The following is a 27,526-nucleotide window of genomic DNA, read 5'->3' as shown; positions in this document are numbered from 1 at the left end:
TGCCTGCAAAGGATTTGCAACAAAGTATTAAAAAGTGAAAGTTAGATTTAGGATTGTTTAGTTTGTCCCATTACTTTTGGCCCCTTAAAAAGTGGGAGGCACATATAGAAACAGTTGTAATTCCTACACCATTCACCTGATTTGGATGTAATTACCCTCAAATTAAATCTGAAAGTCTGCAGTTAAAGCACATCTTGTTTGTTTCATTTCAAAGCCATTGTGGTGGTGAATAGAGGCCAAAATATGAAAATTCTGTCAATGTCCCAATATTTATGCACCTGACTGTACATATATATATATATATATATATATATATATAATTTAAAAAAGCAAGCCACTTGCACCCCAGGCCTGGGAATGGCGAGTGCAGGTTTGCACCCCAAATCTGGGAGTGCGAGTGCAATGGATTTCTGACTATATATACATATACACACAATACTGTATAGATATATACAGCACTCCATGGTCTTGATAACTCCAATAAATGCACTCAAGCAGCCATATTATTGATCCAACATTTTGGGTCTTAACATCAGATGTGACCACACCAGGCAAGTGGTTAAGAACTTCCATTACTTTGCTTAAGGCCTATAACAGCATTCTCTATGGTCCTGCTAAATATTAGGTCAGTCAGGGGAGATTTTGGGCACTCTAAATGCCCCTCTGCGTGTGCCACCCAATGTACAGATGATGGGAACATGAATAACAATTGTTGTTCATGTTCACGATAATCGTTTAAAAAAATTATTTCATCAGCTGATCTGAAGGATTAGTGTTCAATGCATGGCCTTACAAATAATCCCAACCACACACAAATTACAGACACCCAGTTAATATCCTCATAAGGTAAGTACAGTACATAACATAAAGTAAGTGAGAGGCATAAAAATCTAGGCAAAAACTTGCAGGTGTTTGGGGGGTGATTCAGAGGTGGATGCAGGAAAGCCATTGGGCGCAAGTGGGTGATGATTTTCCTGTTCATGCATCTGAGCAGCACAGCATATGCATCCCAATGGTTAACGCACAAAGGTGCAGATCGGAATTTAATGCAGATCCATGTAATTTTGATGGGCAGTTCTGTGTGGTGACTAGGGGTGGTGGCTAACAGACGCAGGTGTGTCACAGATCTAATGGTGTCAGCAACTGTGTCTAAAGATGCAGTTGCACTGACACCGGCAGCCATGTTCAGTCAGACATTCTGCGCCTAGCATAGGGCAGTTGCAATGTCCGATGGTGTGGCCAATGGGGTGCCGATAGAGTGTCTTTGTTTGCACGTTGCAGGATTCTCGCAGCAGCCGGTGAGCATCTCATTGGGATGCCCATCAGCCGTGCCATTAGAAAATGGGCAGACTAGATGGGCCAAGTGGTTCTTATCTGCCATCAAATACTCAAATTTGAGATTTAATACTACAACAAATAAGTGTCATTCCAACACTGGATATCATCACTGCCGGAGCCTCCACAATATAGTACTATATAACTGTCTAATTCAAAATAAGAACTTACCTATTTAACAACTTCTGATATATATATATATATATATATATATATATATAGGAAAGTTTGTGGTTATTTTGTTTTACTTATTTTTTATTATTGTTAGTACCAATTATTTATATCGCGCGCACATATTCTGTCCATTCACATTCACATCAGTTCCTGCCCCTGTGGAGCTTACAATCTATATTCCCTACCACATGTACATGCACATACTTACCTTTCACTAGAATTTTGGAATGTGGGAGGAAACTGAAGTGCCCAGAGTATACCCACGCAAACACAGGGAGAATTTACAAATTCCACACGGTTAAGGCTGTAGTCGTAATCGAACCCATGACCTCAGTGCTGTAAGGCAGTAATGCTAACCATTTTTATGTACTTTAATGAATAAATCCACTATATAACATAAACCACTGATTGCTGCAATCTCTGAACCATTTCTTTGTTTGACAAAGATACATTGTTTCATTGAACTGGACTTGTTTAGGCTACAGTTTGCTGATATTTTAAAGAAGTGTTTATTATTACATTGTTGAATATCAGATGGTATGATACAATAGTATATGCAGAATTGGTGACCTATGTACCATTTTTTTATAATTAAACAGAGTACATTATAGAAAAACATTTTAATAACAAATACATTGATTTGTAATATTATGCTGATTGAATTTACCTATCATAGCCAGCATTCACTTTGTCAGCATTTTTTGCTACAGTAGATCCTCTGTGGGATTGGACCAGACGGGCTACCCTTTGCTCCCCATGCACATCAATGAGCCTTGGGTACACATAAACTTGTTGCCAGTTTGCTGGTTGTCCTTCCTTGGATCACTCTTGGTAGATACTAACCACTGCATACCGGGAACACCACATAGACCTGCCATTTTGGAGATGCTCTGACCCAGTCATCTAGCCATCACAATCTGGCCCTTGTCAAAGTCGCTCAGAACCTTACACTTGCCCATTGTTCCTGCTTCCAACACATCAGCTACAAGAGGTACCATTGTAACAAGATAATCAATGTGATTCCTTCCTATTCATGTCACCTGTCAGTGATTTTAATGTTATAGCTGATGTGTGTATAAACAGTGTATATAGATATGTACTGTAGATAGACAGACAGGCAGATAGATAGATACACTGAAGATAGATAGATAGACTGTAGATAGATATATAGATACACTGTAGATAGATAGATAGATAGATAGATAGATAGATAGATAGATACACTGTAGATAGATAGATAGATAGATAGATAGATAGATAGAAAGATAGATAGATACACTGTAGATAGATAGATAGATAGATAGATAGATAGATAGACTAAGATTTACTAAGCAGTGTTAGGAGACAAAGTGAAAAGAGATAAGGTACCAGCCAATCAGCTCCCAACTGTCATTTTTCCAACATAGCCTGTGACATGGCAGTTAGGAGCTAATTGGCTGGTACTTTATCTCATTTCACTTTGTTTCCTAACACTGTTTAGTAAATAGACCCCTTAGTGTTCTGCACCCCAGTGAGGTATGACAAGCAGTGACATGTGAGTGTGGACCATTGTTGTTTCATAAAAAGATTAAGTGTGGGGAGTGTATATGTATATGGTGTTTTATATATATATATATATATATATATATATATATATATAGTACTAGACAGGTGACATGAATATATGTAAAGAATCATGTGAAATATAGTTTCTATAGTACTTATGTGTGTGATGTAGTAATGTCTCTTCTATTATATATGACTGATTTATTTGAAAACAGTGACATGATTCATTTACAGAGTTATAGTGGTCCAAGATGGATAACAGTGAAAGTGAAACATGTCTGGATTTGAGGATCGCCTCATAAAAGCTTTGAATCTTTGTTTTAAAATGAAATGTGATTGATAAAGAATAATGTTCACTCTTTTTGTTTTTACTATACAGTAAATACCAAACTGATCACTTAAGAGAAAACAGTTCTTCACTTAAAGGGGTTAAACATGGATCAAGACAACCAGTCAAGAAGAGAAACTGGTGCCAATATCAAAATTCCAGATAACTAGGCTACTTTCTAAAAATATCTAAGTTGTATAAAGTAGAAAGCGATATAAAGTATGAAGCCCCACAACACTACTTGACATCTGAAATTGTTTAATTCACTTCTGTTTTAAAAAGAGTTTTTGCCCTATAGCTTAACCATTAGGGACATACTGTAAACTGAGAGCAGCATCTCGCCCACAGACCTAGAGATAAGGTGCTGTGCAAAGCCTGGATGTTAGCTAGGAACATTTCCAAGGACAATGCCTTTAAAACCAGACTTTTCCCTGGAGATTAAGGACACTTTGGAATGGCGACTATGAAATGCGCACTTCTCAGCAAGAACAGCTGTTCATCACTGTGGTACTAAGATATTTCCACCCCCCTGCAACTGACAAGAGGGAGGGGGAGCACAAGAAGGAGGAGACCAGCACTTACAATCAGAGGATGAGAGGAGGGAGGTATTTTTGTTTGTGTGCCTCCTCCTCCTCACACGCACTGCATTAGACCTGCCATCCCTGCATGCTTCTCATTATCACACTGTGTTCATGCTGGCTGGATTTGCTGCCTCTATACACCACTGACATCTCCTTATGCCAGGCAGCGCTGCAAGTCACCGCTGCCAGTTACAGCTGCCAGGCTGCCCCGGGCGCTGCGCACCAAACACGTGCGTTCTGTGCGCTCTATAACCTAAACCTGTAGCGGTCATCTCTTACGTCTCCCAAATGCTGGCACTAGACACTGGGCGCAAACTAGTTTGTAGCAATGAACTCGGATGTCCAATTTCCTGAGGCAACTTTGTTCCACTACTTGGCAACCTTTGGATCACTTTATTGGAAGAGGCTGATGCTGTGGGGCTTGCTGGACTGAGTGAGGGTGTACTAGGAGCGCACTAGCCTGACTGCCACAAGCACTTGCGCCTCATCCCGGAGTGGAAAATGCACTTGCTGAAAGTAGCACTACTCTTTCTATACACAGTATTAATCCAGGGGGACATAGCTTATGAGTCAGGACAAGGCTATTACGACGATCCGGAATTTGGTGACATCAAGGTAAGGACATGCCCAATTCCTAGGGTAGAGGGTGGTGGCGTGTTGTTTAAGGTGTCACTAACTCAGTGCCAACTTCTAGCACAAGTCCCAGTCACCAATTACATCACATTGTGGTTACTTGGGTGCAAACAGCGTTAGATTTATTTGTATTTATTTAATCACTATTAGCAGGTTGTGCCAATTCAAACATGCATGATTTGGTTTTCATTTTGTATAAATATTTAATCAAGCTTCAATAAATAACATTATTTATTGGGATATTTTCTGACATGAGAAATGGATAAAAGGTTAGACATAAGTGTTTTGCAGTGTTTGGAGAGATTTTCTGGAAGTCTGAGAGAGAATGATTGTGTAATTATTTTGCATTTAAATTATTTATTACATAGAGAACTTAGACTGCCTCTATGATGTCATTGCAGACAACAATGAGTTTGGGCTACACAATAGCATGACATGTACTGGTGCCAGTGGTTTCCACAGTGCAGTGTGTCTGGGCTGACTTCCTTACAGTGCATGGTTTGTTTTGCTGATTTATGTGCAATGAACACACTCAAGTTAGATTATTACAGAAGATGAGCACAACCAGTTGACTCTGACTGTACTTTACCCAGCGGCTAACAGGTTAATCGGACATCCTAAGAATTCCACTCAATATGCCAGCACGTGTTTTCACTCACTTCTGACTGATACAGACAATTTGTTCCTCTAGTCTGCAAAGCTGTTATTTTTGTAAACTGTTCAATGAATAGGGAATGACTGATTAACCAAAGGAGGCAACTATCAGTCTAGAAAGTGTTTCTTATCTTTGTCTGTTATTACCCAGTATTATTTTATTAGTGTTCTACTGTAGATTTTGTTCCCAATTGTAAAGTGCAATGGTATTACTGTATATAAGTGTGTGTGTATCTATCTAGAGTGGGAGAAAATCTACCATATTGTGGTGGTCTGGTCTGATCCTGCATCAGGTTCCCAGAATTGGAATAGGCAATGTTATTATTACCTAATTACAGTTAGGTAAACAGAGACATCAGGAGATAATGGTATTTATTGAACTGACCTGTAGTTAAAAAGGTAAAGGCTGGAATTTGTACTCATTCTGAACCTTTAATGTTTGTGAATTTTCTTTTTAAATTTTTTTGCTTGTTTTGCAATATATAAAGTTTGTATATTTCCAGAATTAACCTTTTGGCTAACAATGTAGCTCATTTGCATTACAGTGGCTGTTCACAGATTATAATGTCACACATACACACAAAACAATTCCATTTATATTGTCACATGTTAAGTGTAAGAACAAACAAAGAAGGTTGAAAAAACACGATATTAGTGACACTTTCAGTTTTTAACTTTATTCGATCATTGTAATAATGCAGATGATTATAGGAAATGTCACTTAATAATAAAAAAAAAAATATATATATATATGTGTTACATGATGGCAGTAGATGTGATTGGGTCTATTATAGTTTGATAAGATGTGCAACTGAATATTTTGCATGGAAATATTTTTTATCAAGCTTAGAGGGAAATTCAATGTCTTGATTTTTCGGTTGCTAAAAAAATTTACTTTTTGGGGGTTTTTTACCTTCGGACAATTTAATTAGAACTACTTTTTATTTATTATTTTTGTGCCCGAAAAAATTCTGTTTTGGGGCAAAATCCCATAGGATCCATGATAAATTTATAGGCCTATGTGTTTTCACTGACCGACTCATGAAAATGGGATAATTATTGTGGATCTTTTTTCGGAGTGTGCTGAGGTCCCGAAAAAAAAAAAAAATCGCTGATAAGTGCTGCAGACAGTCACACATTGGGGCTACTTGGGGGGGGGTCAATTAGCCCATGGCAAATTACTGCGGCTAATTGAATGCCCCACTTAGAATTAAGGTACAGTAATCTGCCACCTTGCATATTGTTACTTAAGCTGGGTACACACGGACAGATATGACTTGTTCAATGGAATGGGTGATATATGTGTAGTGAACTGGCGAATATGTAAAGATGATATGTCTGTGAACAACGTCATTCAGACATTTCACATCTGCCCTGTAGCAGATCTATCGGCACATCTGTCTGTGTGTACGGGTGACCCGTCAACCTCCTGTTCACTACCTGCAGGGACCACCGCTAACTGACATCTCAACTAGGCGGCTAAATTTAAATACCCGCCCAGTTGTGATGTTAGTGCAGACACATCGGCCAAATGATTGGTAAGTGCATGCACTTACCAATCATTAGATAGGTTGGCTAAACAGCCGACCTGTTGGTCAGGTGTGTACACAGCTTACAGTCATGTCTTGTGGTAATTAATACAGATGGAGATGAGGGAAATATACACCTACTTCTACATTTTGGTTGTGAACTTTCTAACTGTCCATCTGCACGTTCCCAGGCGTGCACCCAACTACACCACATCGTTTCATAGACCGGCTTTACCTCCGCTCTATTCCTACACTGTAGATTTTGTGAAATGTGAATTTTCAAATATAGTGCAGAATAGCATTAAGTGACCAAGCAAAGCGGCGGAACACAAACATTGTGTTGCCAGGCCCCTTTTGTGATGGCCCTTTCCATTCCAAGACTCTATTAGTAATTCCACTTCTCTCTACTCCCAGTGTGGATCTAGGTTTTGTGCCCTAGTCCATGTATAGATGTATGAGCCAGATTTGTATTCTGTTTCTCCATGTTGTGTACCAACATTGTATCGTAGAGGCAATGTGTTACACAATACAATTCTATTAGCTAGTTTTATATGTGTGTTATCATTTCTTTCACCTTGCTTACTGTATCATCTTTGTTAGGACTATATCACTGCTTTTTGAAGTAAAAGAAAAAAAAAACCCAGATCTATAATTTTTACTGCAATGTGCAGCTTTTCTGATGTAGCTGGAAAACACACAGGGAATAGTAGTTCTGTAACACCTGGGGAACAGTCTACCTACTGTTTATGTATAGGGAATCTTAAAACTATATAGTAGATTAACTGAGTTCATTGTAAGTAACAATATGACAGTCCTCTTTTACTTTCTATTTACAAACCGATTACTACATTCTCCCATTCCAAACATTGCAATGAGTACTTAGCCGGGAGCAAATAGTAAAGTGAAAGTTTGTAGACCGGCCTTCGGACCTGTCAGATTGCACCAGTTGCTCGAATGATACGTTCCTCACTCCTGCTAAGAATTGGGAACTGTATATTGTCGTTTCAGCAGTGGAAATTTGAACAAACTGGGATTACAGTGCTTACGATAGAGTACAACCAAACCAGAAGATTAATCCAAGTCTTCTGACCCCTGCTCACATTTTTAGTAATGCTTACAATTCTCTTCCAAAAAAAGCAATTTGACATTTTGCAACTTTTTTTTTTTCCATTCTTGGCAGGTCCCTGCTTCCCTAATCTCCAACTCTATGGACTTGTGTGTCATTTGGCATTTTTAAGGCTTTGTATGATTATCGTTTTAGATTAATCATTTTACGCGCTAAAACAAAACTGTTCTAAAATGTTTAGCAAATGTATTTTCCCTTTTTCAAATCACACTCTTATATTGCTGACACTTTACTTTATAACCCTTTAAAAATACATACATACATACATACATACATACATACATACATACATACATACTCCATCCATCCCGCAACTGGCTGTGCCAAGTAGGATCCAATACTGAATTGTCTGCTATTTCTCCGGTCGGAGAATAAAAGTAATTAAATCATTGAGGAAGTTGTCTAGCAGCTGTAAAATAGTTGGCAGAAAAGGAATGATAAGTAGGTTACAAGGAATAATCGGAGACAAAAATGACATCTGTGTCTCTGTAATATATATGGAGAACCTGCAGTTACTATACTAAGTGTAACTCATTTAACTATTCTTAGAAGTAGCACACAATATAGAATAATTCTGGACATGAACCCTGCTATATGTTGCCTTCCTGGGGTAATGGGTGCACTGCATACACGTATTTCTGAATTCTATCTTGTGGATGCATGTTATCAATGATGGCTGATATATTTTATATTGCCTTTTATCACAAGGAAAGAAAATCTCTTTTGGATCAATTTGCCAAGAAGAACTGATTGATGCTGAAGTTCCTGGTGGCACACCAGTAGTTGTAAGAAGACCCTTCCCCCCTTTGCCAGGCAGCCGCGCATCCACTGCCCGACTCTGGAACGACAGTACGATTACAATATCGTAATCGTACAGTCTTTCCTCTTCCCCTGCAGTGCCTACACTGAATGATGTCGGTCAGTGTAGGCACCCTCCCTCATCCCTGAACATGGCCAATCTGTCGTTATCGGCAGATTGACCGGCATTTTCGGGTGATCATTGATGTCAGAAATAACCAGCGGGCGCGCGCATCGCTGTTCGTTTCCGAACTTTTAGTGCCCAATTCTTGCACGATTAATGAGCGATTGAACTATAACGATATTGTTATCGTTTAATAGCGCATTAAAATTGGCAAGTGGATATGCGGCTTATGGGCCTTCAAGCTGACTTGCTCATGTGCAGTGTTACTGAAAAATAAAAAAATAAACATTTTTTTATACTGTTATTTTGGAAAAAACTGCTTTATGTTAATAATAAAGCATTTTTACATTTCTCCACCCACTGATATTGCTATCCTGAGATAGAGACTGGAAGACAGCGGTAGTACTTGTACTGTCGCTCCTCTTGTTAAACAGGCAATAGCTAGTGAGGAAACTGTCACTAGAGACCCCCAGCGATGTTTACCACCGGTAGCCAAATTCAGTTGTAGGGTAATTCTCTCAGTGATGCATAGGACATTTACATACATTCAAGTACTTGAACTGTTTTCTATACCACTTTTTTTTTTTAATGGTTTCTAAAGCTGGCCAGCATTCAGATGGCCGGTACACATTAGACAATCTGGTGCCTGACCACCTGATATGTCAGCCCCTGCCGCATCTCGCTGCATGGGGTCATCAGCCGCGTCTTCAGGTTGAGCTGCATGTAGGGACAACCTGACGATGCGACTGACGACCAAACAGGATCGCGCAACAGCCAACATAGTGGGTACTCATTAGACGAATTGGACGATATGTCAACCCAATACATAGGAATAGGGCATATCATGCCAAAAATCGTCTGTGTACCCAGCTTAAGTCTTAAATACTTAATTGGTAGAAAAAATGTCACTACAGTAAACAGTTCCTTGTGGCATTTCTAAAAACTATGCATGATGCACCAGATGCTGAGTTTTAAACATTTTTAGAAGGAACTGTTTACTGCAGTGACATATCGTCTACCAACGAAGTACTGTATTTAAGACTTGGGGGCATATGTACCAAGAGTCGTGGAACTGCCGCAATTTTTTCAATCCATATAGCAACTAGAAAAGTCACAGCTATGTACAAAGTATGACATGTATGAGTATTGGTAGTGAAAACCAATACTTTCTGCGATGTCAACTGGATAATGTTTGCGCAGTTTCCTAAAAGTATCACTTACCCACGTCTCCTATTTGTGTCTGTGCAGGTGCTGACATCAGTTTGGCCATGAGCACATTGAATATAGGGTCAGTCAGAGGGCACTGTGCAGACGCTTTGGACACTTAACTGCATATACTGCTGTGCTGTAGCTTCTGTGCAGAGATGACTCACATGGAGAAAGTGGGGGGAGCTGCAGAACGGGGGGGAGGTAAGTTAAAAGAACAGTGGAGTGGAAACAGCACAGAAGTTCTGAAGGGAAAGGGTTTTTCCTGCAGATAACACCATGTGAAACTGGTGTAACTTTACACTGAAAAGGTATTAATATATTCACAGTTTCCCCCTAGGTACATGGCACAAAAATGACTTCCAGTACATGGGTATGGGCAGTAGTGGTTCTAGGGCCGGGCAAACAGGACTATCACCCAGGGCGCTGCAGTTTGAGGGTACGGCTGCAGTCACTTAGCTGGCCCACTGCCATTGTAGTTATTAACTGAAGCCAGCATTCTGGGCGACTGGGTATAATACCCAAACTGGGCGCTTTTTCGTTTAATCCCACTGGGAGTCCCAGAATGCCGGTACCAGGTGTGATGTTTAGTAATTTTTTATTTCTTTTTGCCCATGCCCCCTAACAGGCCACTCCCCCTGAGCTCATAGAGAGATGAAGTAATGGCTGGCTCCTAGATTATTGCATTATTTAACAGTTTTTTGTAAAATCTGAAGCAATGTTACCTTTGTGCATAGGAAGGATAGTTAGTGGTGAAAACTAAAGTAATTTTTTTTTTTGGTTGTTTCTTGTTAGGGGTCTATTTATCAAGCAGTGGAAAGTTTGGAGAAATGGACCAGTAGAGAAGTTGCCCATAGCAACCAATCAGCTCCTACCTATTATTTTACAGACTGTACTTGATAAATGCTACTTGGTTGCTATGGGCAAATTTTCCACTGGTTCTCTTCTCCACATTTTTCAATAGACCCCCAAGAGTTTAATCAGCTAATGCTGCTTGATACATCGGCAGCTTGGACACCAGAAAAGAAACTTTAGAAACAGTGTATGGTATGTATGTATGTATGTATGTAAATGTCCCATGCATCACACAGAGAATCACCCTGTAGATTTGATTAATAAAAGAAAACTCTATTTTCGGCGGTAGCAGCATAAATGTTGTGTACTATGGGGTCGTTGTATCGTACAGTGAAAAAAGTTTAGAAATAGAACGGTTACCCCCCCCCCCCACATACAAAAAACCCCATACCTATAGGCATTGGTGAATTTAGCCTAGTGCTGCACCACTGCAGCCCCCAGTAAAATCTACCAACCTCAGTGACTGCCTGACAGTGCTTCCCATTGGAGGCGTTTTTTGCATGTGACGGCAAACAGCACCTCCATTGGGAAGCCACTCCCCTGCCTTTCCTCCAGCCCTTCCCGGCTTCTAGGGACTGCAGTCGATGCAATCCCCAGAAGCCGGCTAATTTTACGCAGGATCACAATCCGGAACTTTTGCAAACCTATGGCTGAATAATGGAGGAACGGTCACTGATGTTGACTAAATGTAGGTACTGTGGGCCTCATTCCGAGGCGGTCGGAGGATGCAAGCGGTCGCTCAGAAACTGGGCGGCCACTTGCATCCTGACCGCCCGCCTCTGTTGCAGTCGTTAGGCTGTGGGTTAACACCCACAGCTCTAACGACCGCTCGGGTGATGGTCGCGATGGTCTCGGGGCTTACGACGAGACCCTAGGGTAGGGTCTCACTTGTCGTAAGCCCCGGAGAGCTTCTGGCTCTGTCAGAGCCGGAAGCTCTCCACTGACATCACTAGTGATGTCAGTGGGGCCTCCCCCAAACGGCAGGCGTTCCCATGCCGTTTGGGCTGCCAACCCCCGGCCCGCCTTCCAAACGGGGCGAGCTGTCAATCAACATCGACAGCTCGCCCCCTTTGGAAAGAGACCCGCTATGACCGGCGCTGTCGATCGTAGCGGGTCTCACGCATGCGCACGAGGGAGCCGGCTCCCTCGTGCGCATGCGCTCTGGCAAAACATCGAGGCGGTCGTAGACCGTACGGCCGCCTCTGAATAAGGGCCTGTATGTGTATGTGAGCTTGTGTGTTAGAACACTTTGCCTGTAAGCGCCAATGGGGCATTATATAAATAAATTATAATAACAGAAATGAAGCAGCATTAGAATTATTTTTCCATTGTAACAAATTCAATCAGAGCAATTTGTCTGATGTATTAAAGGCACCTGTATGATTTTATATATGAATGCCAGAGTCCTTTTCATAAATGTCACCTACTTTTTCATTGTGTTACACTAATGGCAATTGTTTGGGGGTGTGGTACTGTATATGTCGACAGTCATAATGTCAACATTAAATACTTGCCTACTTTAAAAAAGCATTTCAGGGACATTGTGTAAGTAACACTTATGAGTGCGGCGTTAAAGTGGCGTGTCATTAAGTTGACATCAAAGGTAAATGATCCCAAAGCAGCAGTTCTGGCTCAGAAAGATCTACTTGATGATGAAAATACATATACTTTTCAGGGCTTGTTCATGTATTGTGTGTTACTAACAAGTAGTTCCATATTAATGTCCACGAGAAACCTTATTTGAAAATGCATGTAGCCATAGGGATCATTGTGCCAAATAATCAATGCTGGGATTTGAATGCGTATATCTCTGATTTTTGTTTTCAAAGTATATAATCGCTACATAATAGAGATAAGGTGCAGTCGGGGAGATTGCCAGGCTCTTCAGGGAGATTACGATTATTTCAGGGAGTCTCCCTGATATCCAGGGAGAGTTGGCAAGTATGCAACAATGACGATGTCGACATTCTTCATGTAAACACTGTTGAAATGTCAACATGTTAGAATGACCACATATCATCCCTGATGGCCCAGCAGTTACTTACCTGCTTCCGGTGGCAATGGCAACTCCTGCGGTGGCTTCCAGGGACTGTTTATTCCGGCAGTCAACTGATGCTCCAGCGTTCAGTTAAGTATTCTTCCACTATCCTTAGCCCACCCTCTAGTGCCTAACCTTAACCCCTGTCCCTCGTAGCCTAACATTAACCTCCCGCTAGTGCAGGGGTGGGCAATAAGTGGCTCCCCAGCTGTTGAAGAACTACACTTCCCAGCATACCTGGTCACAGTTTTGCTATTTGGCCATGCTAAAACTGTTGCAGGGCGTGTTGGGATGTGTAGTTCAACAGCAGCTGGAGGTTCGCTTGCTATCCATGCTACCCTAGTGCCTTATGATAACACTTTTGACCCTCAGCCTAACCCTCATGTCAACATTCTGAAAATGTTGACATTTCATACATCAACATTCTGAGCATCTTTAACACTATTGACATCATAATTGTCGACACTGTAAATGTCGACCTTATTACTTCGTCCCTTTTATCTTGTGCAGTTTAGCATTATAATCATGCAATGTTTGCATAAAAGAGAAATCATTTAGCTAGTGACATAACAAACAACTCTAAAAGAATGATAGAACTTGTCTATACATGTCTTATTTCCAAAGTACATCACAGGTTTCTATGTACATTTCACATTTTCTCCCCAAAACTATTCTGTTTTGTTTTCTCTGTGAGTAGAACTGAACAGGAGTCAGCCTAGGTTTGCTATGATTTTGGATGGCTGTGAAGTGGAACAACACTTTCTTACATCATAATAATATACTTTGGGCCCCATTTACAAACGAAGGGAAATATCAGCGGGAATTTTCGTTTAGTATCACTGTGATTCCACTGGTATTTAGTAATACTTACCCCTCCGTCGAGGTCCCGCGGAATCCTCGTCCTCGACAAGGTCCTCTGCTGGGCTGCTGGCAGCCTAACGCTGCCAGCGACGGGGCTCCAGGGTCATGCACATGCGCAACGGTCCGTCTGCGCATGTGCATGACAGGGAGACCCGGCAGTGCCTGGAAGGCTTCGTTGAAGCCGGAAAGGCACCGCCAGCTCTCCATTGCCGGCAATGGGGCCCGCATCGCTCTCGCCATCTTTTAGATGGTGAGAGCGATGCTGTACAAACAGTGGTAATCTAAGATTACCGCTGTTTACTAAATACAGGAAGATGGTATAACCCCTTTAGCGAGCGCTAAAGCGGTTATATTTCGTTTGTAAATGGGGCCCTTTGTAAGGCAAACAGATTATATATTCCTGGTAATTCTTTCTTATCCAGATATCAGTGTGCGTACATACGGTACGATCAGTCAGCGATAACGATATCGCTGACCTCCCAGCACCTTCCTGGAGTGATGGATGATCGATAACGATCATCCAGCACACCACCATCCCACTAACGACGGGCCAGCGACCAGCAATCAACTATCGCGGGTCCCTATGTAACCTGGTCGATTTCATGCGCGGCTGATGAACGATATAGTTATCGTCCATATGTGTCCACGCATCGCTGGCCGTTTGAGGGATGCAAGGCACCAAAAAATTAACTATCTGAACGATAGCAAAATGAACGATATCATTATCGTGCATTTTTATTGGTTGTGACATGTGCAGGGTGCTAGAGTGAAGACTAACAGTCTGCTGCCGCTCTGCTTGCGATCACACAGGACACGTACTGCACGTGCGCAATATGGATTCGGCACCTGCGCATATTCCCGAACATCGGGAATCTGCGTTCAGCAGTGCACTAGTGTACACAGCTGAATAAGGCCCCTAGTGTACAAAGCATTGTCTGTCTACTTTGGTGCTTTACACTTTGGAAAAAGAAGAAATCCACGGTGTGAACTTCTTGAAGAGGATTTTTTCCTCTTGTTTTGCTGGCATGGCTCTATGCATCTCTGTGCCTGGGACAGTCCTGGGTTATTCATGCTTGCCAACTTTCTGGTTGCCCCAGCTGGGAGGGGATAGCCAGGTTGGAGCTGCAGGGGTCCTGGGGGCATTAATAGAGAGGTGGTGCAGGTGCATGGCAGCACGATCGCGTTATCGTGGCCCAGCCCTCTGCTTCACAATGACAATTTCCAGCATTGAAACGCAGGGGACGGGGCTATGATGATGTGATTCAGCGCAAATTGCGTCATCTGACCCCTCTGAACCACACACTTTGTCAGGTAAGTACGGGGGTGCTGGGGGAAGCATAGAGGGGTGGCCAAACCGGGAGACTTGCCCTCTCCTGCGGGGAGTAGGGAGCGTTGCCCAGTAATCGGGAGCCTCCCGGCCGATGCAGGAGCGTCGGTCAGTATGGGTTTATCACAACAGCTAAAGAGTTAATCGGTGATTCTCTGTGTGACACACTGGACATTTACATACAGTACATTCAAGTACGTGAACGGTTTCTATTTCTATACCACATTTGTTTTCTGGTGTCTCTTAAATCGTTTGTTAGACCAAAATAAACACCAGAAAAAATTTCACTACAGTAAACCGTTTCTTCTGGAATATTTAAAATCTCTGCGTGATGCGCGGGACTCGGAGAGCCGGGACTCTGTCCAACTCCCAAAGTTACGGTGTGTTAGATTTTCAGCAGATCCGAACCGCTCATCTCTAATTAAGGGATGTGTATATTAAAAACATTTTGTGGGAAATCCTGAAAAAAAAATCCATGGTATAGCGACTCGCGCATGCGTGATCTGATGACCGCACATCTGCAGTAGGCCGCCAAGAGTCCTACAGCACAAATTAAAATGACCGCTGATTCAATCACTTTGCTTTACATATTGCAAGGACAGGTTCCTGTTGGTGCCCCTCTCCCTGGATGTGTTTCTTCATACGTCCGGGTGGTATAAACTTTCTAATTGTCGGGAATAGCGGTGATAAGAAATTCTAATTATCTGGTATAAAACCCAATACTTAAATATTTCACTATTTATATTTTTCGACTATGGTATCTCATCAGTTGAGTTTTACATGCCTCATCCGTAAGCAAGCAAAGCAAATAGGGCCTAATAAGGTTGTGCCTGGATTAATAGTTTCTTCCAGTGTGTTCTAGTTAGGCCCATATTCAAATAGACACGAAAAGTCAAAAATGTTTCGCCTGTCTGACTTTCCACCTACATCACCAGTTTCAGACATGAAAACTTTATGGGCGCGAAAACTGCAAGCAGCGAATGCGGAACAGGCAGAAAGTACTGTCAGAAGTGGGGTAATCAGTCTGTACCACAAAAAAAGATGCACTAACATAGGGAATCAATGTAGATGTGTACTAATAGCCCTAATAAAAGTGTTTGGGATACTTAAGCAGTTTAATTTGCTTCGTATTGGTGTCTTTGCAAAAGTGGTGAAGAATGGCATAAAGCAGTATTTTTTGCTGAAAAAAAAAGTAGTCCAGTCAAATTTGGGGTACTTGAAAATGGGTGCTAGCATATTTTTATGTCTGTAAAGTGAACTTAAAAACAATCATGAAAAACCACCCTCAAACATGCACCTGCAATCTCAACACTTGGCCCTTCCTTACAGCACCCCAAGAAGTCTATTTCGCTAGTTTTTATGCCTGACCCCCCACTTTTTACTTGTTCATCCCTAAATCGATAATACTTTTTTGGGGTGTTCTGAGGTAATTTTTTTTTATTTTATTCTCAGATTTGTCCTTTTGGGGGGCTGTCCCAAGGGGACTGGGTTGTTTCCCCACGTTTGCACCCCAAAATAAAGATTTTGCACTTTTCACCTCCTATTCATAGGCGAATCTTTTGCATTGAGTTTCCGCTGAGGCGATAACGTCCTGGAATTGAATATGGATATACTTTGAAAACAGAGTCAGAATCCGCATAAACTTTTAGCTAAACGGCACTTTTTGCTCTAATTGACTACGGCCCTAAATGTGTTAATTACTTCATCAGAAATGATGCATGTTCCATAACCTCTGAGTTTTAAAGGGCAGATAAGATGGGCCAAGTGGTTCTTACCTGCCGTCAAATTCTATGTTTATTTGATTAAAGGGAAACAAAACCAACATAATAGTGTTATCATACTGTAAGTTTTCAGCTGTTTCTTCAAATCATGACTATTTAGCAGATCATCCTATCAATTATCCAATTATGGAAATTATGGCCAGGAATGCATCTGATAAACAATCTGTATTCCTGGATTTCATGAACTGTACGGGGAGAAGATATACAGTTACACATATTGGCCATATGACCCATCAAATAGTAACATTTCTTTTCTCTGATCAGTTCTTTGAAAGACAGGTGCAGCTAAACTTGTAATGACACTGTCAAAGCACTCGCCTATCTCACTGAATTAAAACTAAGGTTAGTGTGGAATTCTTCCTTTAAGATTTTTTGCAATTATTTTATACCAATAAAAATTTCTACCAGGTCTGTTATCTTTTTTTTTTAAAGCCATTTGTCTTTCAGTTTGACTATCTCAAATGTAATATTGATTTTACCATAGTACTATGGGGCCCATTTATCAATGAGTTTTATCATACGCAACGAGTAGTAAAGCTTGTTGCGTATGATAATGGTGCTCCAGCCAATCTGCTCCTAACGGTCAGCTGTTTGAAAAATGACAGTTGGGAGCTGATTGGCTGGAGCACCATTTATCATACTCAGCAAGTTTTAAAACTCGTTGCGTATGATAAAACTCGTTGATAAATGGGACCCTAAGCATCTAAAGTTAAGCTAGGTATACACTATACAATTATTGTGACGATTTTTGCCATGAGCGATTCAGCATTTCGCTGATAAAATGGTTAAACATCCACAAACTCATTCCTTCAATTATTTGATCGATGAGACTTGGCAGAAGATATCAGACAAAAGATGCAGATTATCCTGCACTGTGTGCATTCTCTACAAAGATTTTTCTTGATTTACCTCCTCATCCTTGTGCGTGTACATATGCAAATTGACTGTGAAATTCACCAGGTATTTCAATTAAATTGTATAGTGTGTAGCACAGATATCAGGACTGTGATTTTGCAGAAAATCATCCAGTTTGTCTGTTTGATAAAAAATCACACAGTGTATACCTAGCTTTAGACTTTACACATGACAAGATAAATCTCACACATGAAGCAGCATTGCCATCTACTGTTTGGAAATGTTCCATCGCCTCTGTGAAATATCTAGTATTGTACAACACTCCTCTTTGTAGAAATCATCGACATACTATAATGTATATATTGTTACCTAAATTGCAGAACATTTCCCTTTATGTGGACTGCATCATAAAAGTTATTTCAAATTAAAGTGTCTCACTGTGCAAACTGGCAAATGTCACATGAAACCTCTACCACTTTACAACTATCCATAACTTTAATTTAATGATATCTGGTATATCTCCTAAAATACTGCTTGGTTTAGCTTCGCTTATGGCTTAAATTAATCCTATGGTTCTTTTGTGTATTTGAAGTTGTAGTTCTATGCGGCTGTGGATAAAAAATATTGATACCCTTGCAGCTTTCTCTAATATTGTGCCATTACTTCCACAAAATTGTTAAAATAGGTAAAAACACATTCTGATATCTATGTACTATATGTGCATGTTTGGTTTGCAGTGTGTCATTCTCTGATGGCGAAGGGACTGCCCATGCATGTGACCTGTTCTACGAGCTCTCATGCATTGTCAGAAATCCACAGCATGATTGAAATGCTGCTGCCATTTTGGGGCAGATTGGCACCGTTTTGTAGGTGTACCGAGGCAAGTGTCTGTTTTTTCTGATGCAAATTTAAGCGGGCAGGAGGTGTCATCCTTTAGTTGAGGCTTACTCAGATTGCCGATGATGCAAACATTGTGATGTTAATCCGATCCTGTGTCTTTGGATGCAGGCATCGGGCCGGCAGGATAGGTCTTTTTCCTTCAGACACCTCTTGCATGCATTAGCATATTTTTGCACAGCAGCTGTTCAAAATCATACAAGCTTGAAGTGGCCCCTAAAAGTGGGTACACACTACCCGACCCCCTCTCTCCCCCCCCCCCCCACCCCGACGCAATGCCCGATGGTGCTGATGAATGACTTATCAGGTGGTCGGTACACCCTGCACAATCTGGTGACCGCCCACCCAATATGTCGCTCACCGCCACCATTGAACTTACCGGCATTGGCATTTGGGTCGGTCTATCAACCGTGCATGCACGAATGAAGGAACGACCCCGATGTTGGGCAACTGGGGCACACATAGTTGGTACACACTAGACAATGTGTCTGATATGTTGGCCCGATCCAGGGGATTGTGGGTACCCAGCATTAGTCTTTAGAATGAATCGGATACAGAAATCCTTAAATGGCTCATTAAATTATTGGCACCTTGTTTATAAGTATATTGAAATAATTAGATTTCAAGTAGTTGATTCTCCTTCACTTTGAAATTGAACTTTCACAACAGAAAAGCAGAAATGTCTATGCAGGTAGGACAGTAGATTGTAGCCAATTGTGGACCATCTAAGGCTGCAAATCAATATTTAGAGCTTGATTTCCGGTGGTCATGTTAGTAGGATGTTATAGGCCCATGGCATTGTAGCTAATCCTGATGTGACCACAAGCGAAAACTTGACTGATGATTGGAGTGAAAGTTTGTTTGAATGATAGAGAGAGACTCTGGAGGTCAGCTTGAATCTATTTGGTAGTGAATCAAATCAGAGGGCCCCATCTATCACAAACTAAAAAGAGGGCTTGGTATGGTAGGGCTCCTATGCTGATAAGAATACAGGAGAATGCCTAACTGGAGTTTGGGAAACATCAGTTGAGAATGTCAAAATCCTTCTGGGATCATCCTTCTGGACAGATGAGGTCAAATTAGAGCTTTTAGTAAAGCACATCATCCTTTTTGTTTACAGACAGCAAAATTAAACTTTCATTTCCTATAGTCAAACATGAGGCTCAGTGATAATTGTGGTTGCTGTGCTGTATTTGGCATTAGATTCCTTGAACATGTGAATTTCATTATGACCTCTGCAGTTTACCAGGCCGTATTGTAGGACAATGTTGAACCTAGTTTGAGACCTTGGTCTGTTGAAGTTCGTGGGTCTTTCAGTAGGACAATGACCCCAAACGCACTTCTTGAAAAGTTCTGGAATTTCCAAGACAAGACTCTGGATTGTTCTAAAGTGGCTAGCAATGAGACCAGATCTAAATCTAAAACATTTGGAGTGATCTGAAATGAGCAATTGGGAGAATGCCACCATAAAATCTGGGAAGACTCGTACAGGATGCTCATCCATGGCTGTAGGAAGCCGTTTGTAGTTACTTGGACAGAAGGTCATGCTACCAAATTTTTAGTCAAGGGTGTCTATAATTTTGTCAGTGCTTTTTGTATTCTTTTTGTGATTTAAAAGGATGAACAGTATTAATATTACAGGCTCTTTGTCTCTCAATTTCAAAGTAAGATAAGTTTGGAGACCACAACTGTTAATTCCAACAGATGTTTAGAGGAAATAATAAAATAAAAAAATCAGGGGGTCTGTATTTTTGGCTGCAACACTTTTGTTGGCTACAGTATACCTAGATAGTGCTGTAGAACTAGCAGATCTGTCATATTAAACGTTCCAGACAATGCCTGGCGCTAGTGTAAGTGGACAGGTGGTGCACATACTAGGGAACTCCCCTAAAAATACACTCTCTCAACTCCTTTTTGTTCCTGTTTCATATTTCTGCTTCTCATTTTTGCACTGTTCTGAAAATCTAGGTGCATTGGTACACTTAGGGGTAAATTTACTAAAGTGAGCATTTTTAGAAGTGGAGATGTTGCCCATAGCAAACCAATCAGATTCTAGCTATTATCTTCTAGAAGGTGCTAGTTAAATGTTAAGTAGAATCTGATTGGTTGCTATGGGCAACATCTCCACTTCTAAAAATGCTCACTTTAGTAAATATACCCCCTTATGGTGCATACACACTGTCAGATTTTCCTTCAGATCTGTACAATAACGATTTTAAAAATCGTTCATATCTGAAGGAAAATCTGACATATCTGACATGTTTGTCAGATGAACGATGCACGTTCCCATTTGTCAGACAACGATATCTGACATCTGATGTGTTTGCAGTCAGATTTGGACGATTCCATTCATTTTAATACAGGCAAAAATCGTTCAAATCGTTGGTAAATCGCTCAATCGTTCATCTGACATATCTGACCGTGTTTATGCACCATAACTCTGCACTTACCAAGAAATGCCCATCATTCAGTAAGGGACCTAATCTGCTCCTCCCAGAAAAACATCTTGCTCGAAACCATGCGCTTTGGAGGAAATTCCAGTAAACTCAGCCATTTTGTATTTCATAAATGAATAGCATTGTTTATTGGATAAATTATATCCTAGGAATTCCTTATCCTCAAACTCATCCTTGTTTTAAAATAAATGTATTTTTTTTTTTAAACTTCCATGAATTATTACAATTTGGACAATTGTACTTTTGTGTCTACAATGCATCATGGATAATTTTAGAAACAAAAAGCAGAAATATGATCAAATAAAAAAACTTCATGGACCACATTTTATGGTTTGTCTATTAACATTTACAGCATATAAAACAGCACTTACAGTTGAGAACAAACACAGTAATAAAACAAGACAATGTGTGTTGCTTAAAGTGACAAATTGCATATACAGTAGGTGCAGAAAGGATTAAATGGGTGCATAAAAATCCAGTCATACAGCAGTTTTGTGTTGAGTAGGGAATAAGTGTAAACAACATCTATATATGGATTAGTCTATTTCTAATATGAGATTTTAGTTGAACACGTTGTACAATTATGTTTAATGTTGCATAGTTCTATAGCAAATTTGTCTCAAATGTACCTATTTTTAGAATTTCTGTTTTTACAATATCCCGTGAGATGAGTTGGCCTCCTAAACAGCTATTTTTCATGACCTGAATGAAATTGGACTTCCTCTATGTTAAATATGCCATGATATGTGCTTCCTGCACACAATTCTTAAGAATAAGGAACAAGAGCTTCAGAAGAAGCCACCAGAATAGAACTGCTATCTGTATGACTGCAGTCTGTTAGCCTATTTTGTGAACTATGGCAAGGAGTAGTTATAGAAGCATCCCCACTTAAAATCTGGTATGAGATAGTTGCCATATTGAGTTTAAATCTGGTGTTTTACTTATGTGATGTGTCATTCACAGGAACGTAGAGTGCCACCGGGCCCAGGTAAATAGGGGCGTGGCCTAATTGCCGGCGGCATGGCCACGCCCCCTTGAGAAAAAAAGCCCTTCCACCTAGTGCCCCCTGAGCACAAAGGGGATGCAGTTCATATGCTCATACCTGTCCATTCTGGACTTCATCTTGTCTCCTGATTGGCTGGTGGCCGATCAGTGTATGATTACCTACAAGCATTCTTATTTTTTAGCGGTTAACTGGTCAGCTCCCTTGTTTGCTTCCAACATGGTGGGTGTTTGTTGCACAGGAAGTCAGCAGGTAGGGGTGGCGGAGATATGCTGGAAATGCTGAAAAGTGGGTATTCAATATATGTAGAAACTGCTCTTTAATTCTCAATTTGTTATATATTTGCATAGATAAACATGGATGCCTCAAGTCATCTCCACATAAAACTTCAAAATTAATTTTGACTTTGAGTCACACTCAACTCTGTATGCGGCCGCAGGTAGCAAGCCAGGCTTGCCGTCATTCTGGCTGCCCCCTCCAGAACAGAGCAGCTAGGTCGGCATAGCGAGGGGGCATGGGCGGCATAAGGGGGCGCGGTCTGGGATATTGCCCAGCATTCAAGGCGGGGGGGGGGCATGCAAGCATGTCATTTTGCCCCCTTATACAATGCCAAGATTATTGGTATTGAGAAGCAGGGGGCGGGGTAATGATGACGCGATTCAGCATCGGCAAGGAACCCATAGAGTTTCCTCTTGTTTCCAAAATCATAGCCCTCATTCTTGGCATCTTGAACCTGTGGCAGTCTTTCTTAGGCATACCAGTTGTATTCAATCTATTACAAACTAACTAATATGACTTCATTAATCCCACTTTACCCTCCTTCTTGACCCTCACTCAGCCCAAATAAAGCCAACACATACTTTTAAAATAAGGAGCCAGAAAGTCTTTGTTGTATCACACACAATTGCATGGTGTTTTTCCTAGGAAAACCAAGGACTGTTTTACTTAATGCTCAATTCTCTTTTGTTATACTTTACAAAATAAAGGGGGAGAACTAATTAAGTGTGAGTTGGTCTCCAATTCATTTTAATGGAGTTTAATAATTACTGAGACCAATTCAATGAATAGTCCTGTGATGAGTATCGCATCTGGTATAGGGCATCACTCATCTTTGCTTACACCTCCGGAGGTCTCTGCACATTAGCCACACTTAATTGAATCTCCTCCTATGAAAGAGATATAAAAGTGGGATAATAAACGCATTAAATGAACAATAAGCTTTCACCTGTGCATATAGAACTATTGGCATGCCTTTGTCAATGGTAGAGAAAGTCTGTCTAATTTTGTATGTTTTTAACATTTGCCAATACTACTAGTAAACCTACACCACAGTTCAAGGAAATAGCAGCTTAGATGGAAAGCGAGAGAAACCGCTATTATACCATTATTTTGCCAGTGAGGGGCTTGTGTGGAAGATTTGAACAGCAGATATGAAGTGAGAATGCCAAGTTTCAGTGACGGCAGGAAGATTTATAGGGTAAAATAGGAAGTGGTCATTTATTGTGAGAGATTTGTTACAGTTTAAGAAAAGCCAGCTCTGTGCATTTCATGCATTGTGTGAATGTAGAAGGTAGATTGCCAAAAAATCCAGAATTGAGGAATTATTACAAAACCAGCATGAGAATAGTTAGAAATACACAATTCCTAAAATAAAAGCAATGTCAGTGACTCTGAGTTAGAGGACAAAAAGTAAAAAACAATATTTGATGTTATTACATTGTTGTCAATGGCTAGATTTCAGACATTCGCAGTTGTACTAAGCTCTGAAAAATGACAGTTGGGAGCTGATTGGCTGGTGGTTTATCACTCTCCAGTTTATCACTTTTCAGAGCTTAGTACATCTCCCCCATTGACTTACAAATATTATTCTATAAGGCATGTGTCTAGCACAGACTCGGTAGGGAGGCCTCACCCCCTCCCTCCCCTAACAGCTTCTCACTGGCTGCCTGATGGACACAGTCACAGAAGTGTTCAAGAATGAAGAAAAAGAAGCATTATGCTGGGTGCACGCTGAACCAAAAAATATCTAAAAAGTTATATTTTATTGATATACATTAAGCAATATACACTATATTTTCTGAGAGATGGTAAAATATTAAAATGTTAGTGTGCAAAAAGAAAGAACAGTGCATTAAAAATATCTATAAAAGATTCTTCCGGCTACTATTCTTTTATTTTGAACCTCAAGTATTTCACTAAATGAAAAAGCCATATTGCTTATACCCTGTGAGAACTGTGCCTGTGATTGCTACATGTATCTTTGTCCAGTGAATTTACCCTGATCGTTATTTTGGTCCTAATTTCACACTGCAATAGGTCCGTAGTATTAGATGAGATGTACATGGTTATTATTGTAAATGGTAACCTTAATGTCTGATGTCAATAATCTAAATCAAACACATATATATATAATGTGTGTTAAGGGATGTAGGACCTCCATTCAGAGTTGGTCGTTGCAGCCGCACGGTCGCACGCCACCGATGTTTGCTAAACTGCGCATGCGTAAAGTTCGCAATGCGCGTGCGCAAACTAGCTGCTACGATCAGAAACATCTCTCTCCTTGAACACAGCCAGGTCGGTAGTTTGAGTAACAGAATGAGGCGTTTGTGGGTGGTAACAGGGGAAGGTGCTTGAAAACGGGGGAGTGGAGATCCGAACGCAGGCGTGCCTAATTATGCGAACAGCGTTTTATGGGAGTGCATAATTAACAAAGTAGTGTCATAGCACACGTGACATGGGAGGTTTTTACACTGACATGACCGTAGTGCTTAAGAGAGGGTATGGTCAACCTTAAGCTCTACGACCAGTTCCGATGGTTCCCGATGGTCTCGATTAATCCTTATATGCCCGGAGATGACGTGTAATGCGTACGAGAAGGGGGCGTATTTTTTTGTCTTACGGCCGCATCCTCCCCTTGGTCGTCCAGCTACCGATCCGATATTAAGGACGCAACTTGCGAGTGCATCATTTGCATATCCGGCCCCTTTTCCCTTACGACCGTGCGGCTGCAACGACCGACTCTGAATGAGGTCCATATTCCCCAAACAACAGATGATTATGCACCATACATAGATCTCACTACACCGTACCCAAGACACTGATCATAAGCACTACTATCACTCTGTGCGTGCATCCAGTGAGTATCGATCTATCACTTTCCAATGAGGCAATCTTCTTCTATTTCCAACCCGCTATTAAGTCTATTCCGGGCCGTGGCTGCGTCTATTGATTGCTGCGGTTACCACGAGACTCCCACTATGTTCTCCCAGCTCTGGGGTGGCTATATAGTCAGTGTTGTGGATATCCGTATTAGTTGCACTTGCAGTGGTAGGCATATATTTATGTCATCATCACACTGGACAGATTAAACATTGTTTAAGTCATATTATCATGCACAGTAAGATTCTTTAAAATGAGCAGTAGCCGTACTGAAGCCGACAACCGTTTCACTACAGGCTTTCTCAAGGCTCTACAGTAGTGAGTCACTTCTCCCCCAGCCAGTGAAAGAACCCCTATAGACCCACCCACAGAGAGAGGGAGATGAGAGAGATGTTCACTTAACTGCTTGTTTTGCAGACAAGCACATGAGCAAATATCCACCAGTGAGCAGTGTATCTAATGTACCCAGCCCAAGGCAGATGCTAGAACACACAGCTGACGATAATTCGTAGTAAACCTGGTGCAGAAGTATAAGTTACCCACCCAGAGTGGCTGTGAGAGGTGTACAACTGTACATAGGGACCATTAGGATGCCTTGAGGACAGAGTTTGGGAACCTCTGGCCTAGTGTTAAGTGTAGAGAACAACATTTAATTATGTAAGTTACTTTTGCATTAAAAAATACATATTCAATATCAAATAAGAAGTACAAACAATAAAGCCACATACACACGGGACAATGTGCTGTGTGAACGATATTGGTGAAAGATTTCCCTTGAACTTTCTGTAGTGCAGGACAAATGATATTGGGTGTACATCCTGAAAGTTATCTTTCAGTGAAGTCATCCTGCCACATCTCTGAACAGGCAATTCTTGACGATATCTTCCGGACGACCAAAGATATTGTTATCGTCCAGCGGGAGCGCACTTCATTGCATAATCATGGAATGATATGAACGATATATTGTTGAACGATTGTTATCGGTCAAAGATATAGTCCCGTGTGTATGCCTCTTAAGTAAACAACACTCAATACAATTATTACATTGCATTTTTTCAAATATCTCAAAACAGAATAGTAAGTGAATAAGCATGGCATTAGCTAGGTTAGTGCGGCCGGTGCCATCGCACAGGGGGCGCTGTTTGGGCCTGTAAAATTCCTGTTTATTATCATTCTTGCTTGTAGCTTCCTCTTATTTCATCCCCAGCATGTCCTGGCCTCTCCTATCTCTTCCCCGGCCCTTCCCCATGAAGCCATGGCCCTTTTTTGGGTGCATTATGTCAGCTTGAAAAATGAGGGGGGCGCCAAAGCTCTTTCTGGCACAGGGCACCAAAAAGTCTAGTTACGGCTCTGTGACTTTTGTGTCTTTTTACTAGTAACCACATTTTTCCCAATTATGTATCTGTTCCCATAGCTATTCACAGAGAGAACCTGACTTACTTCAGCAATTTACAATTCCTCATTCCAGAACAGCATGTACGATAAGAGGTTGTCCCAGTGATTACTGTGCCTCATTGAATGAAAACTCTAAGTTCTGACCCGAGCACAGTCTAATCCTCCAGGGAAGCATTAGAAGAGTCCTTCTTCTGCAATGCTACAGCTGCTAAAGCCATCCTCAAATGGCCACTAGCTATCAGGGTAACATTTTGAAAAGCTAAATTATCAGTGCTTCAAAAATTATTCCAGACCACAGTTCCCATTGAGAATCTAGGGGACTGAAATATTCTGCATTTGTTTGACTAATGCAGGAGATATGTTTCCTGTATTGTGTGTTTGGTTTTTTTTCTTTTTTTTTTAATTATTAAAAAGTCTTGAGATTGAAATTTGACAAACCATGTGGTTTAAAAAAAAAAAGGGTTCCTAATGCACTATGCTGGTGTATGGCAGCCCCTACGTTTGTATATTGCTCACTCCCTTTGGAAAGGTCTCTTTAAATAAAAAATAATGTATGCAGTAACCCAGGGCTCGACAAATCCCAGGGGCCAGGTCGCCATGGCTACCAGATTTTGCTGCCTGGCTACTAGAATTTGCAGTGAGGGAGGAAGTGGATCCTCATCAGCTCTGGCGGAGGTTCGTGCCTATAGTATTGCGGTGTTAATATCATATACACGAGTGCATTTGCTGAGTGTCGCCTGCAGTGACTGCTGTGCCTGTGTCCGTCCTGGCCTGCACTGACGACTCCTCTCCATCCTGGCCTGCTCTGATTCCTGTTGTCTGTCCCAGTCTACGCTGATCCTCCTGTATGTCCCGGCTGTCTACTG

General features: G+C 41.1%; 1 protein-coding gene across 1 annotated transcript in view; it reads left to right on the top strand.

The window, feature by feature from the left end:
• The first annotated feature begins 3,984 nt into the window (after positions 1–3,984).
• The window catches only part of VEGFC (vascular endothelial growth factor C), a 203,223-nt gene continuing 179,681 nt past the window's right edge, over positions 3,985–27,526 (top strand). Inside the window, exon 1 of the mRNA XM_088446962.1 lies at positions 3,985–4,578. Coding sequence (XP_088303088.1) covers positions 4,465–4,578 — 114 coding nt within the window. The 5' untranslated portion in view covers positions 3,985–4,464. The remainder of the gene's footprint in view (positions 4,579–27,526) is intronic.

The sequence above is a fragment of the Taudactylus pleione genome, unplaced genomic scaffold, assembly GCF_031769625.1.
Source record: "Taudactylus pleione unplaced genomic scaffold, aTauple2 ptg000408l, whole genome shotgun sequence".
NCBI classification, from domain to species: Eukaryota; Metazoa; Chordata; class Amphibia; order Anura; family Myobatrachidae; genus Taudactylus; species Taudactylus pleione.
Note: the sequence above shows the minus strand (reverse complement) of the source record. Positions and strands in the feature narration are given on the sequence as shown.